General features: G+C 49.7%; 4 protein-coding genes across 4 annotated transcripts; 3 read left to right on the top strand and 1 right to left on the bottom strand.

Moving 5' to 3' along the window:
* Nucleotides 1-988: 988 nt before the first annotated feature.
* KY384_001367 (uncharacterized protein) lies at nt 989-2752 on the top strand (the record flags this gene model as incomplete). Its single annotated transcript, XM_044809898.1, has 2 exons — nt 989-2596; nt 2669-2752. The coding sequence occupies 2 exons, from the start codon at nt 989-991 to the stop codon at nt 2750-2752; spliced, it is 1692 nt and encodes a 563-aa protein (XP_044672910.1).
* Nucleotides 2753-2850: 98 nt separating this feature from the next.
* On the bottom strand, nt 2851-3561 carry KY384_001366 (uncharacterized protein; the record flags this gene model as incomplete). Its single annotated transcript, XM_044809897.1, has 1 exon — nt 2851-3561. One exon carries the CDS (start codon nt 3559-3561, stop codon nt 2851-2853), a length of 711 nt encoding a protein of 236 aa, XP_044672909.1.
* Nucleotides 3562-7324: 3763 nt separating this feature from the next.
* Nucleotides 7325-8190, top strand: KY384_001365 (uncharacterized protein; the record flags this gene model as incomplete). The annotated part of the gene is made up of 2 exons (XM_044809896.1): nt 7325-7473; nt 7719-8190. The coding sequence occupies 2 exons, from the start codon at nt 7325-7327 to the stop codon at nt 8188-8190; spliced, it is 621 nt and encodes a 206-aa protein (XP_044672908.1).
* Nucleotides 8191-12326: 4136 nt separating this feature from the next.
* Nucleotides 12327-12916, top strand: KY384_001364 (uncharacterized protein; the record flags this gene model as incomplete). The annotated part of the gene is made up of 2 exons (XM_044809895.1): nt 12327-12736; nt 12787-12916. 2 exons carry the CDS (start codon nt 12327-12329, stop codon nt 12914-12916), a joined length of 540 nt encoding a protein of 179 aa, XP_044672907.1.
* Nucleotides 12917-13369: the final 453 nt, after the last annotated feature.

Genomic DNA, 13369 nt, shown 5'->3' with positions numbered 1-13369 from the left:
GCGGTGCTGGGAAATTGAGGATAGTCTAGACGCTGGAGTCTGACCATGATGGTTGTGGCTTGTGAGAGACGGCTGTGTAGAAGGACAGCGAGGGCGGAGAGAGTTGATAGTCCGGAGGGAGCGGAGGAGCGATGGGGAAGGTGGAGTGAAAGGAGGCATTGTAAGATCTCAGTCGCCAAAGATGTAAATGCTAGCGATCAACGTTATTCTTCAGTAATTTCATTGTTGTCAGCAACAATATGAGATGAAAGATCATGAATTAGGTATGCAAGCAAAGTTTGCCGTAGAAAACGGAACGGTGCGTCATCGAAGATATTTGGATTTGGTCTCGGAGTCTCGCTTGTGAATCGAAGAAATTTACACAGGATAACACTTGGTCATCTACTTGCATGAAGTCTTGACCCTCGTTTATCTCAGGAGTTTCCTTCATATCCCGTCATGTCCTCGTAGGTTCAATATAGAACGAGTGTGAAATCGAATGTTTCCCTATATTTGCAGTATGCTATTGTAGGACAAAGCCGAAGAGCAATAGGTCAGTCGACCGTTTACTTTGCACAGTGAGTATTCTCTCGTGTCGCCTACTTTCGACTATCAGAAGCTGGTGGAAGTATGTGCTCAAGAACCTGAACTTCAGCGGAAGACTGATATCCAAAACAGCATCTTTTCTGGTCAAGGAGTATCTTTTACCTGAACAGGTAGATCATCCCTGCAAGATGTCGAGTAACTGTGAAGAAGTATCCAGCTGTCAAGGTAACGTGTGCAGCAAAGCATGAAACCGGTGTTCGATTGGACCCTTCCGCAAGGTGCTCTGTCTGGCGCAATGTCTCCGAGGGTATGCTCGGTCATTGAGTCATGACAAGCACTTGTGTAACGGCTCTGTCGTTCTGAGATTATACGGTTGAACTTGATCTGGACAATTCCAGCGAAAGCATCTCATGCTGCCTTGCCCAGCTCAATTAGGAGAGCGACTGACTGAAAGCAGAATACAATGCCTTCTACAGCATTCGAGAAAGACGTGGAAGCTGGATCTGCCAAAGATACCATCAAAGCCAGCTCCCCAATGGTTGACGACTCCGATAATCAACATGCCCAGCCTGAGTTGGCGAACATCACAGAAAGGCCCCAGACACCCGTTGGAAAACTAGGCCTTTATATTCAAAACCTTGAGAGCTACCTTGCCAAATACAAATTCGAAGCCCGTGGCATCGACCGTGTCCTCGTAGAAGACACCCATCCCACAAACTGGCGCTCTTACATTCAAGCCTTTTTCTTCTGGTTCTCCGTCAACCTCGCCGCCCAAAACATAACACTGGGCATGCTAGGGCCCTATATCTTCTACCTCAGCTTCCGCGACGCAACTCTTTGCGCTGCTTTCGGTGCCATGATTGGCTCCCTTCCAGTCGCCCACATTAGCACTTTCGCGCCCATCTCTGGCCTCCGTACCCTTGTCTTTGCGCGCTTCACGTTCGGCTGGTGGCCCACTAAACTCCTTGTGATCCTCAACATGATCGTCCTGGCAGGCTACTCCCTGATCGACCTCGTCATAGGGGGACAGATTCTCTCCGCTATATCTCCTTCCGGCAATCTCTCAATCGTCGTCGGCATCATCATAGTCGGTCTGATCTGCTGGATCATCTCCACCTTCGGTCTCACCGTCTTCCACCTATATCAGCGTTACGCATGGATCCCACAACTCATCGCCATCTGCATCCTCTTCGGCGTTTCCTCCTCCAAATACGACCTCAAGACCCCTTCACAAGGCGACCCCAAAACCGTCATCGCCTCCCGCATCTCATTTTTCTCCCTCTGTTTCTCAGCGGCAATAACATACACCGGCAGCGCCGCGGATTTCTTCGTCTACTATTCCCCTTCGACCTCTCGGCCTCTACTCTTCCTCGCGGCGTGGTTCGGCCTAACCACCTCCTTCGTCCTTGCATTCACCGCGGGGACGGGTCTCGCTTCAGGAATTCCCATCCACAAGAATTACGAATCTGCATACAAGACATCGCAAGGCGCCCTAATCGTCGAGGGGTTCTCCCCCTTACATGGTTTCGGCAAATTCCTCTCCGTGGTCGTCTTCTTCAGCCTTGTCTCCAATACCGTACTGCCATCCTACAGCATCGGCATTGACTTCCAGCTCTTAGCACGTTTTGCGCAGCGGGTGCCGAGGTTTGTGTGGAACACGGCTGGCGTGATCATCTACACTGTCTGCGCCCTCGCGGGACGGAACTCTTTGTCCGAGATCTTTACGAACTTCTTGGCGTTGATGGGATACTGGGTTGCCATCTGGGTGGCGGTGAGCTTGGAGGAGCAGATACTTTTCAGAGGAGGGAGTTGGTCGGGTAGTGGGTGGTGGACCGTTCCTATAGGTGATCAGCATGGGTATGGGGTTGAGAGGAGTGGAAGTTTTAGAGGTGGGAGTAAGGGCCGCTGGAAGGGGTATGAGTGGACGGTGTGGAATCAGCAGGAGAAGTTACCGTTGGGATTAGCTGCACTTGTTGCCTTTCTCGTGGGCTGGGCGGGGGCGATACTGTCTATGGCGCAGGTGTGGTACACGGGACCCATTGCAGGCAAGGTTGGGGAACATGGGGCTGATGTGAGTTCAATTTGTTTGCTTGCGATTCTGCTACCTGTTCGTGACGGGACCATGCTAATTTGTGTTTTACAGATAGGCAATTATGTGGCATTTTCATGGGCTGCAATCATCTATCCGCCTTTACGATATTTTGAGCTCCAAAAGTGGGGAAGGTAGCCGTTCACCTGAGGCAAGTAGTATATGTCCGTCGTATCAACGAGGAGTTAGCCGTTCACCTAAGGTAAGTCATATATGTGCGTATCAGCCGTGACAGCCTAGTGATCGAGGTCGATTATATTTGTTGATACCTCTGCTGTAGTGGGCTCATGCGCATACGTATTCCACTCTGCTCTCATGCTTCGTCCATTGCGCGACGGTGCCGAGGATTCTTCTCTCCTGAGCCCTTCGAACTTTACGTAGCCACCCAAATTGAATGTCCCTTTGATGACACCGTCACCTAGAAACTGGATCCACCCATCGCCACTTTGCCTATCTCTGGTTGCCCCATTGATTTCATTTCCACGCCAGACGAATCCCAGAGCTTCTTCAGATGCTTTAGATGGGCGACGCGGCAGGTATAGAATACCAATGGTTGAATTGAACATGAACGATCCCCAAGCAGCAGGGCTATCGAGCGCAAGATGTAGATTAGTTCCTTGTGTAGCTGATTCTTGTTCAGCAGAGGCGTAAGTGACGTCATAGATACCGTTGACGAGGCCTAGTGTCGCAGTGGCGGCAGCATCATCTGCGAGGGACATTGCTGAGTCTTTCGGACCCTTCGTATCTGCGCTGGCCGCCGCCGTCGATCTCTTCTTGGCAATGGCTTTGGCTTTGTATTGCAGGCCAATATTTAGTCTCGGGCGTCCTGTTTTAGGTCGCCCTTTCTTTACTCCTGCATTCGTGTTTTCCAACCAAGGCAAGACACGTTTGTTGCTTGGGTTAGAGGACTTGCGAGGGGAAGTGTGCTCGTCTTTGGCAGGTGCCATTCTTATCTATCAGTAGAGTTGGTCAACGGACCGATAGGCTTGTGGAGAAGGACAAACCTCGATAATGGCAGGAGTCGGTATGTAAGACCTGGTGAGCTAGAAGGCTATCACTCGAGTCGCTATGTCAGATTTGATGCACGACAAGCTTGTTGTTAGTGTCGGAATCAATGGCTGCCGTCGATCCCCGAGAGAAGACAGTGTTTGAATGACCGTTTGGAGTGACTTTAATTTTGGCCGGACAATGTGCTTCTTGATACTAGAGTTCAATACTGGAGATGAAGAGACAATCTGAAGGTAACCACGCTGCAAGCCTATGGATTGTGCTGCGAGAGGTTTGTTGGAAGTGTCAGGATGTATGAAAGCTGTCGGGACAAATGAAACCTTTAAGTAGTAATGTATCAAGTGGAAAGCTCCTTCCACTTGCAAGACAATCACCCGAGTGAAGAAATGAATTTACCATGCATAACCATGCACAAACTTTCGACTTTAAGAAGAGAAAAGTTGAGACTGATAATGAATCTAACGATCAATACCGCGAAAGTGAAGTCAAGAAGTGGAACTTATTTGAGGCCTGGCTTGATTATGCTGTTGACTACATCACAGCATTTGACAAGACTTTAGGAAGCGGACACTGGCAACAGCAAAAGGCGGTCTACACCGCAGTGACGGCGCCGTTACGGCAGCCAGAGTTGATCTCAACGTTTCGATGAGTACTGGAAGAAGAATGAAGTGGTGAAGTGATGCGGTGATGAATTGATCGAATGCATAAAGCCACGGTAGACTTACGCAGTACCCGCGCGGCCAATTCGGTCACCCGGAGGAATTCCTATTGGCCTGATGTGTGAGGCCAAAACCTCACCCCTAAAGCTACAAGCAGTCATAGTGTTCGAGTGACATCTGACTGAGGTTGTGCAAAGCTGAGCTTTTGGTAGTCACGCTGTTGATCCGACCTGATTGCCAGGGGGTGGCAGCATGCCATTTTTCTGATCCGATGAAGCCCCGCACCCTCCGTCAGAAGCTGATGACCGCTTACGGCTGCCACCGGCGGGGAAGTATTGAGCGGCAGCAAGATTAGCACAGGACAGTGATGGCTTGCAGTCAAATGCGATGGGTGTCGTGCGTGCAGACGCAAGTTTGCCCACCAAATCATCAATTCTGCTTATATCGAACGTTGAAAGGATGAGTAGGGCCACACAGTCCCGTGGAGCACTCGAATTTATCGTGCATCTGCTGGAAAGGTCCAAGAGAATATATGGAAGAGTGACGGCTAGTCCAAGATGAAGATAGCTTGCCATATGGAAAGAGAAGGCAGGATACTAGGAAGATCCAGGGACAGCGGGGGGACCTGGGCTTTCGAAGCGCGGCAAGATCATAAGCCACCAAGGACCAAAGCGAGCTGAATCGTTCCTCTTGCGCAGCGACTTGCAAGATTGTTTACCTCCACAATGGTCCGCGTTCGAGTACTTTGTGTGGTTTCAAGATCCTTGCGGAATTCTGTCCTCAATAAGTCCATCCTTAAGCTTTTCTACCGTGGGCGATGTTGGCTTATGCCTGAAACAATTTCTCCCTGCGGTGGCTTGAGACCCTGCTTTGGCAAGACAGCTACCAGTTTCCGCCATTGCAATACTTCATATCATTGTATTGATTAGAGAAGGACTCGGTCGGACTTGGGTTGTAAAGACCAAGACCATCATTAGAGCACAAAATTGTCGTCCTTTCTGTCACTTTAGCATGATCCTTGCCTCGAAAGCGGATTTCTTCTTCAGCGATCCAGTTGAGCGCGTGGGAAGCCGGATCCAACACCTTCCGTCTTCGAGGGTCAATTTTTGGCAGCGTATTGGTTTATCGCGAGGTCAAATGCACATCCAGCCTCTTATTCACTGAGGCGTCTTTGTTGGATATGGAAATCGTCTGGGCTAGTATTCAATCCTTCTCGACTATCTCTCGATTTTCCCCTCTCTTGTCAAGGCTTAAGCGCAATTTGATAGGGGAGCTGAGGATTCGAGATCACCCATTGCAAGACACGTTGGAGTAAGGGCGAGCATTTGTGCCAATTGTAATCCACCGTTCGTGTGACATAGCTCCAATTGTCAAATGGCATGTCCGAACCTAGTCCGATGCAAGCTAGGGGGCGTCTATGGCCACAGCTTTCGTTGGATTCGATGATCTCCATTTCTGCTGGATGCTGCTCACGTGATGACATCTTTCAACACGATTTTGACTATTCTCAAAGCAAAGACAATATGATTATCAATCAGGGTAACCAAAGATTATAGCCAGTCATCTGACTGAAAGCAGGTTTGCAGTGTTGGGCGGTTTTTGAGCCAACGTGGCGCGGGAGAGCAACATTTATGGCGGCATATCAATTCTTATTGGCGCCAGCAGAAGGTTCGAGACAGCTGGCAAGGTCTGCAGATCGGCTGGGAAGACCAATTGCCATGGAGAGATTTTGGACACGGTCGATATATGCACATCCCGCGCTGTCTTCCGATGCAGAGTCTACAGCCTGGATGCTTGCCATATCCCAAGGGACCAACCTTCTTGTTCCTTGCCCTCAATCGGTGTCAAGACGTGCCAAAACTCCTAGAATTGATCTCCATGCTGTCACTGCAAGCACGCTACGGGTCCCAAACTGCGGCCCTGAGTCCCCGGCTGCAGGCCGACGTCTCCATTCACCTCCTGAGCGACAGTCTCCTCGTTATGCGACTCCCGAACTCAATGCTCAATGCAAGCCATGTTCAGGCAAAATTCTGATCCCCACGACCTAGATCGTTCGAAGGATCGGTTAAGACAAATTCAAGCAAAACCATTGCATGTACAAGTTTGAATCGCGAGAGGTTGGACACAGAAGGACGCACCAAACTTAAGGATTTTGTGAAAAAGGCGGAACACCGAATGCCGCGGAGCATTGCCGTGTGAGATTGGATTCGCCAGAACTTTCTGCTATAGTAAAGTCTGCCTTGATTCAGAGTGTGATGAAGAGTGATCAGTCGGAGCCGGTCCGTGCCTAAGCTCGACTAGGGTGGCAATGGCGAAACACCTGGAACAGACCCAAGCCTCTAAGGGTAGGATCACCGCCGCTTCAGGTTCGTTAGCAGACTCTAAGGGCTTTATGCACGTCGTCGATCAGACGTTCAAGCTTCCTCCTCGACGCTGGATGCGTCCTTCAGTTCTTAGAATCATACGATCCGAATTCCCCGAGCGCATGATCACTTACTAGAAGATCCACTTAGCGGCCAATTGGCCCGGAAATTTGAATCGGCCCCCATCGGCCATGCCTAGGCGCCTGTCAGCGGGAAGCGTTGGCCTGAAGGTGATGTCGATGAGTCAATAGTCCTACTGATTGATTTTGAGACCGCTTTCTTCACAGCCATATATAGCCAAGCTTATCTCAGGGACCTTCGGCCCGATAGCCTACAGCCCTTCCAGCACACCAGCTTTCATCCACCATGCAAGGGACTGCCTTTGGCACCTTCCTGTCGAACAGTGGAGGCTAATTGGAAGGAGTAAGGGATTCTGCGCTGCGCTACTGCCAGCTTAAATGGATACGCTCTTCCAGTGCAGGTTCGGAAGTGCGACATGTCAACTTCACGTGTTCATGCATGGAGAACACTCCGGGATGTCCACGGGGGTGAGGGATGTCTTGGGCCCTGGGCTGAGAGTCTCATGCCCTCTTGGACCTCGTCCTTCCATGCCTCTCATCCTCGTTGTGCTAGCACCCACCAGATACAATCTTTCCTTTGATTAAAGACCATTATGCACGATGCCTCCACTATCGTATATCATTCAAATCCAGCCACCAGACAAGACCGAACCCGCACTCTTTGGCTCGTTATTGGAGGCCATCAAAGAGCGAATCAGCAGCATTCTGACCGATCCGACGTGGGAGGGGTGTCGGGGACTCCGTGTTAGGTATCGTCCGTCGGATCTACTCCTCAGATCTCTTTCTTACCTGTAGTGGTATCTTAGGTATCGGCAGCTAGACCTCTCGACCCCAAATGATTGGAACGAGGGATGGTGGGTACATGAGGAGCAACAGCAGGACGTTGCAATCGCTCCTGGGGATGGCATCCCGCAAGCCTTGGAGAGCCCCACCCATGGGTAAGAGGTCGAGCCTTCGGTGGTAGCGCACAAGACTTGCTTACACTGCAGCTCAGTCACAACCTGGATCTAAGGTCTTGGGATGCTTCTGGATACCAAGAGGCGCCGTCTAATACACACTCGGAGCAGCATGCGACGCTCCAGTCGCTTCAGGAAGAGTCAATACATTCAAGTAGACCTGAGAACAGTCATTTGTCAGGCGCTGGTGTTGTTGAAGACTGGCTTCTGAACCTCCCGGTCCGGCCTGCTGATGATCTTGGTGATGAAAAATCAGCTGCAAGTGACGTAACTACGGAATCAACATCAGATCAATCGGATGACAACTTGCGAAGACAGTGTCAACTTAGACAGTCCCGTTACACGACTGCCAATACCGCCGTCACCTGCTCATTGCCATACTCTACTCAAGCTGCCGCACCTACGCTGATCGCTCAAGATGACATGTCTGTATGGGACTGCGAGTCGTGGTCCGCATCCAGAGACTTGAATCACTCCGACTATCGACCAACATACACTTCACGGGGGTGAATGTGCTATCGCACAAGTGTTTTATATCCTCGCAGCAAGAAGTACAGAGCATCGTCATGCCATCGTGGGCATTGCTTTGATGTTCTCCCCACCCGATTCCCTATGTGCTTTGTCACTGGGTGTTTGACTGCGGGTGATCTTCCGCTTGCATACGATCAAGAATGCACAATGATTTGAGACGTCTCTGCCAACTTCACTTCGAATCTTGAAGATCCTCCAGAATGTACATGTGCGATCACTCATTCAGGCATGCGCAATCATATAGGACAAGACCATAACGGCATTTGCAGAGTATAAATTTTAATGAATACAGACAGATCTACCAGACCCCTAGCTCGATGAGAAAGCAACTGCGTTCTTTATTTCCGCTCTTCAGCATTGCTCTTACTTCACTGAAGCCGAGTCTCCTACCTCGCCAACAGTTTCATGTCCAATTGGCTCGCCATAGCAGATGAATGTTTGCCCTCTGGCGATACATTGATCCTATCCTCCTGCTGCCCACTCTTTCTTTACATCGGTTGACGTTCTTTGTTGTGAGGTCCCGTAGACAATGGGCTATGGTGAGGGTTCTTAGGCCGCCTTGTCATATATCGGCTTGAGCTGAGCTTGGCGCTCAAAAATATGAATCTTGCCATCAGTCTTCGGCGAAGGGCACTCTCAGCGTGGAGAGAAGTGAGATCCTAGGTTCCCTACAATCAAGAATACTCTCCGAACGTTCCTAGGGGTTTGGCGTCCCGAAGTATTTGCCGACAGCGGTGCTGACAGGAGACTTTATAATACTAGCAACGAAACGTCGAAGGTAGAGGTTTATGAGCTTGATGACCTTCACGGATCTTTACTAAATGCCGCTCTGAAGGCATCTGATATACGTAGCAACCCGCCCGATGCACTGATTCGTTTGCAACGGTCTCGAGTGCTAGCTCACGAACTGGTGTAGCCTCCGAGGTTGCGCATTGCTGCATTCCATCAAGGTTATACCGCTCCTGTCACGTAAGACGACACTACATCTGTCAGCTCGTGTGTGGCCTTGAAATCTCTGTTGCACTCACTACTATCGGAAATGCTCCAATTTCGCTCCTCTCTGCTGTCCTCCACTGAAAAGTGATTTGAGTCCATCCTATGGGCAGCAAAGCGTCTGGGCTCTCTTCAACCTGAGCAAGTCGTTGAAAAATCCCTAGTCACCTGCTCCCTGCTTAAGTACGAACATGACAGGGATGAAGGCAATTTGAAATAAAAACTTCGAGCGTTTGGAGCAAAGCTGAGCGGTCGCTTGGGCGACAGAGCATGCCGTCAGCTGCCGCTTCGAGTGATCGGTTAATCAACAATGCTTTGGTTGAAGAAGCCTCGCAATTCTGCCTGAACCCTTGATGATTTGCTCGTAGGCGCCCAGGGGGCTTAGTAAAAATCGCTTTTCTCGAGGGGATGTCTCAGAGCTGTTTTGCGACGTCAAGCGACCTTCCACATACCCTACTTCTAAAGAGATCACAGCAAATCATCTTGCTTCTAATCTTTTTTCTCTGATACGAGCTGATGCGCACTTCTTAGGACCCCTAGCAGGGATTGCTACGGCGGAGTTCGATGGGGAAGGTGTACAGAGCGATCGCAGCGCAGAAGTCACTGGCAGATATATTCAGCGTGGGCTGCTTACAACTTTGCGAATCTATGCCAGCGCGCTGACAAAAGATACAAAAAGCTCTTGAACAGGCCTTGAAAATGGGCCAGCAGGACTGCAAAATGTCTTCATTGCCCATTGAGAAACACCACACCGGCAAGTTATGACCGCGCTTTTTTTAAATGATCGACCGATGCAAAAACAGAAAAAGCCAACTCAGCCTCCCAAATCTATTATTGTTAGCTGCGGCCCTCTCTTACTTCGGTCTCTCAGTAGCCAGATCAGCTTAGAACACACAACCTCAACACTTGCTAGCAATATGATCCTCGGAAGTAATTTTGAGAGCTCGCCTCAATCTGCGCAAAGCCTTACTAACCTAGCTTGATGATCGATAGATCTGCCAAAATCTCAAGCGCTCTTTTCGTTGACGAAACACAGGTTATGAATGCCTGGAGATCGTGACGAAAGATTGGCTCCTGGAGGATATTGAAAGATCAACACCCAAGAGGACAGAGGAGCCGGGCATTGAGCGTGTTAACCCCTGCATGACGGTCCTGCCTCACCCTAATGCAGGATGCCACACCACTAGGAAGTCTTCCGCCAAATGCACTCCGTTCATTCGTTTCCCATGAACAGGCTTTTACGGTCAAGAAGAACATAGGGACAGAATTGGCTAAAAGCCGTCGTCAACAAGTCTCAATCCCCGTGTAGCCGATGCAAACACTTCCGAGTTGACCTGAGATGGAATTGAAATCACACGAAACGTTTGTGGCTGACATCCTTTTTGGTACGACAATTGATTACATTTGACTCATCTAGACTACTAGATCGGCAACTGAGGTATCCCTCTGATACTGTCGCGCTGCCTCATGCCCGACTACTGGTTGATGTCCTTGGGGGCGCGTCAGCCTTAGGGTCGGGGCCAATGTTTTTACACAAGCTGTATGCTTCTTGGACATTTTTCGCAGCCGACCGAGTTAAGATCGTCCATTGTTATCATGGTCTATACCACAAGACAGACTGGAGCTCAGTGTTCCTCCATAGAGCAGCTACTTGTGCGATTGAAGCACGACAACACAGTGCCCGAGACAAATAGCATGACTCATGTATGATCGAGCAATCTACGCACCAAGTGGCTTTCTGTGAGGTATCCTCGGTGCAGGGTGTCAAAATTGGCTCGCGCTATAGGCAAGCCTAAATGGTTGGGCGTCAGGCAGAGATAGCCTGGTCGGCTACTGTCTGGCAGCCTTCACCTTCTGCGTCAAATTGGCGCTAATCCCATGTACTTGAGCGCCCCCTGTTGCTGAAAATGGCTATGCACGACCTGCGAGTCGATAAAATTGAGAGATCACGAGTCTGCGTAGGAAAGGAGACCTACATGAATCACAGCCTCTCTGCCGAGAACGAATTTGGTGGTGTAGAATAGTGGATCGATGCAAGTGCGGAACGATCTTCGCAGTCTTGACCATGACAAGACTATTTTTCACTCCAGAAAGAGTCCTACTGAAACGCTTCGCTTAGCCATAGAATCGGTCAGAGAAGAGTGATGTGGATAACAAGTAGCCAGAAGCGACAATTTGCGATCGTGTTGCGGGCATCCTCTGGGACATCTGAAGCAGCACTGAACTCAACTCCCAGGCTTTCAAAGTACTCACGGTCCACTGCCGCCACTCCTCATATCAAGCGTTTCCGCAAGCGAGCGGAACAGCAGACTTCCAAAACGAAGTCACAAACAGTTGACAGGAAAAAGATGGGTCTCCGGTGGCACAACCTGCATACAAGGGAATCTCCTATTTGATCAGCAGTGAGTTTATCTAATGGCCACCTGGTGCTTCAAAGCCTCTCATCAGCTCTGCCATAGTCTTGATGCCTCTAGCCAATTGCAAACTAGGGGGAGGCATAGATAATTTATTTTGACTTTCATCAATGTTCAGTACTCTGTCGGCTTCAACAGAATTGCAAAACCAGACAGTACCTACCCGTGCATTCGGTCCGGAAACACGTCGCTCGTTCCCCGGACAGGAAGCCTTTCCCATTGGTCACTTCCGGATGTCTTGCTGTCACAACATTGGAAGAAGGCATGCAAAGAATGCCGATCTTCCTTAGACTCACCGATACTTTTGTCCAGTGGCTGTAGTCACTCCATCCTTTTCGACTGGCTTCCATACTAGTTGAAAACGACCAAGATGCCGGTATGTCCATACAGAACTTGAGTCCTGCAAGGGATCACGAGAGCCGCATCCTGAGCGTGGTACCTCCACTTGGTTGGCTGTGGAGAGAAAGTCTCTATCGATTGACGCTAGATTATTTTGATCTCCTGCCAACGCAGCATGCCACAATACACACGCCGCAACTGTACAGAGGTTGACATCTACGCCCTCTCTTTATATCTGGTATTGGAGTCCCCTTCGGAAGTCCCCTTCGATGACCAGTATTCTACTCTCCTTTTCCATCACATTCATAAATCTCATCATTTTGTAGTAGCATATTCTGTTGAAAATCTCCATTACCTGCTCTTCCAAGTATGCCCGACCGCAAACTGAAGCCTGAATATGCCGGTCTTGAACCATTTAAAGGACAATTTATTCAATGGTCATATATCGAGCGCAAGCAACCGAAAGAAATCAGAAAATTGTTCAAACCCATTTTCAATGAAGAGCTTGAAGAAACGGGCCATCAACACCACCTTACGTGCGTATCTTCAAAAGCGTCCCAGTACAAGAGAAAACACAGAGCTAACACGAACTCTCTGTGTAGTACTAAGCAGTGGGCAACGCGCAAGACGAAGTGGTATAAAGAGTTTGGCATCGAAAAGAAAGGTCAAGGCCCATCGGAAGACCAGCTGCAAAAACTCGACAGCCTACGCCTGTGGTTCGTGGATGGACAACCGTACGAACAGCCTCAGACGTTTTCGGAAGATCCTAAATCACAATTGTAAGTCTCCCTGACCAATCTACACGAAAACCTTGGACTAATGTAGCTAGAACTCTCAGCAAACGATTTGAGCTCCGCAGACAGCAGCCAGACAAGATTTTGCCGGAACTAGAGAATGAAGGAGAGTCTCGTGTGGGAGGGGCTTATCAGAGGTCAAAGCAGCTCTCTCGACCATCGTGAGCACTGTTGACATTTGGCTGTAGTAGATCGGGTATTCGTGGCTTCGCCCCGGGCCCTAAAACCACAGGCAGCACAGCCGATGTGAATTCGACGTTGGCTTTTGGGCCATCCCCTACGGTGCCAGACCTTCACTATCCTTGCAAGCCCCAGGCACAGGCTGCGTGCTCATATGAAGGGGAAGATCAATCCATAATCGATGGCAATCCATTTTCTGATGCCTACAGTCAACCAGTTGACATCGACAATCTGTGGACACCGATGCCTACAGAGCAGGACCTGAGGCGTCAATCAGCCTCATTTGCTGATTCAAGCACTGTTCAGCATACATTCATCATGCCGAATGACCCTCATAGTATGGAAGAAACGAACATGGTTCTAGCACCAGAGCGCAATAACTTTGCGTCGGACGACTTCTACATACCTACTCATACAAATGATCGTGATGGCAGGGCT

The sequence above is a fragment of the Bacidia gigantensis genome, assembly GCF_019456465.1.
Source record: "Bacidia gigantensis strain McMullin 20006 chromosome Unknown contig_132, whole genome shotgun sequence".
Taxonomy (NCBI): Eukaryota; Fungi; Ascomycota; class Lecanoromycetes; order Lecanorales; family Ramalinaceae; genus Bacidia; species Bacidia gigantensis.
This window is presented reverse-complemented; position numbering and strand designations above follow the sequence as displayed.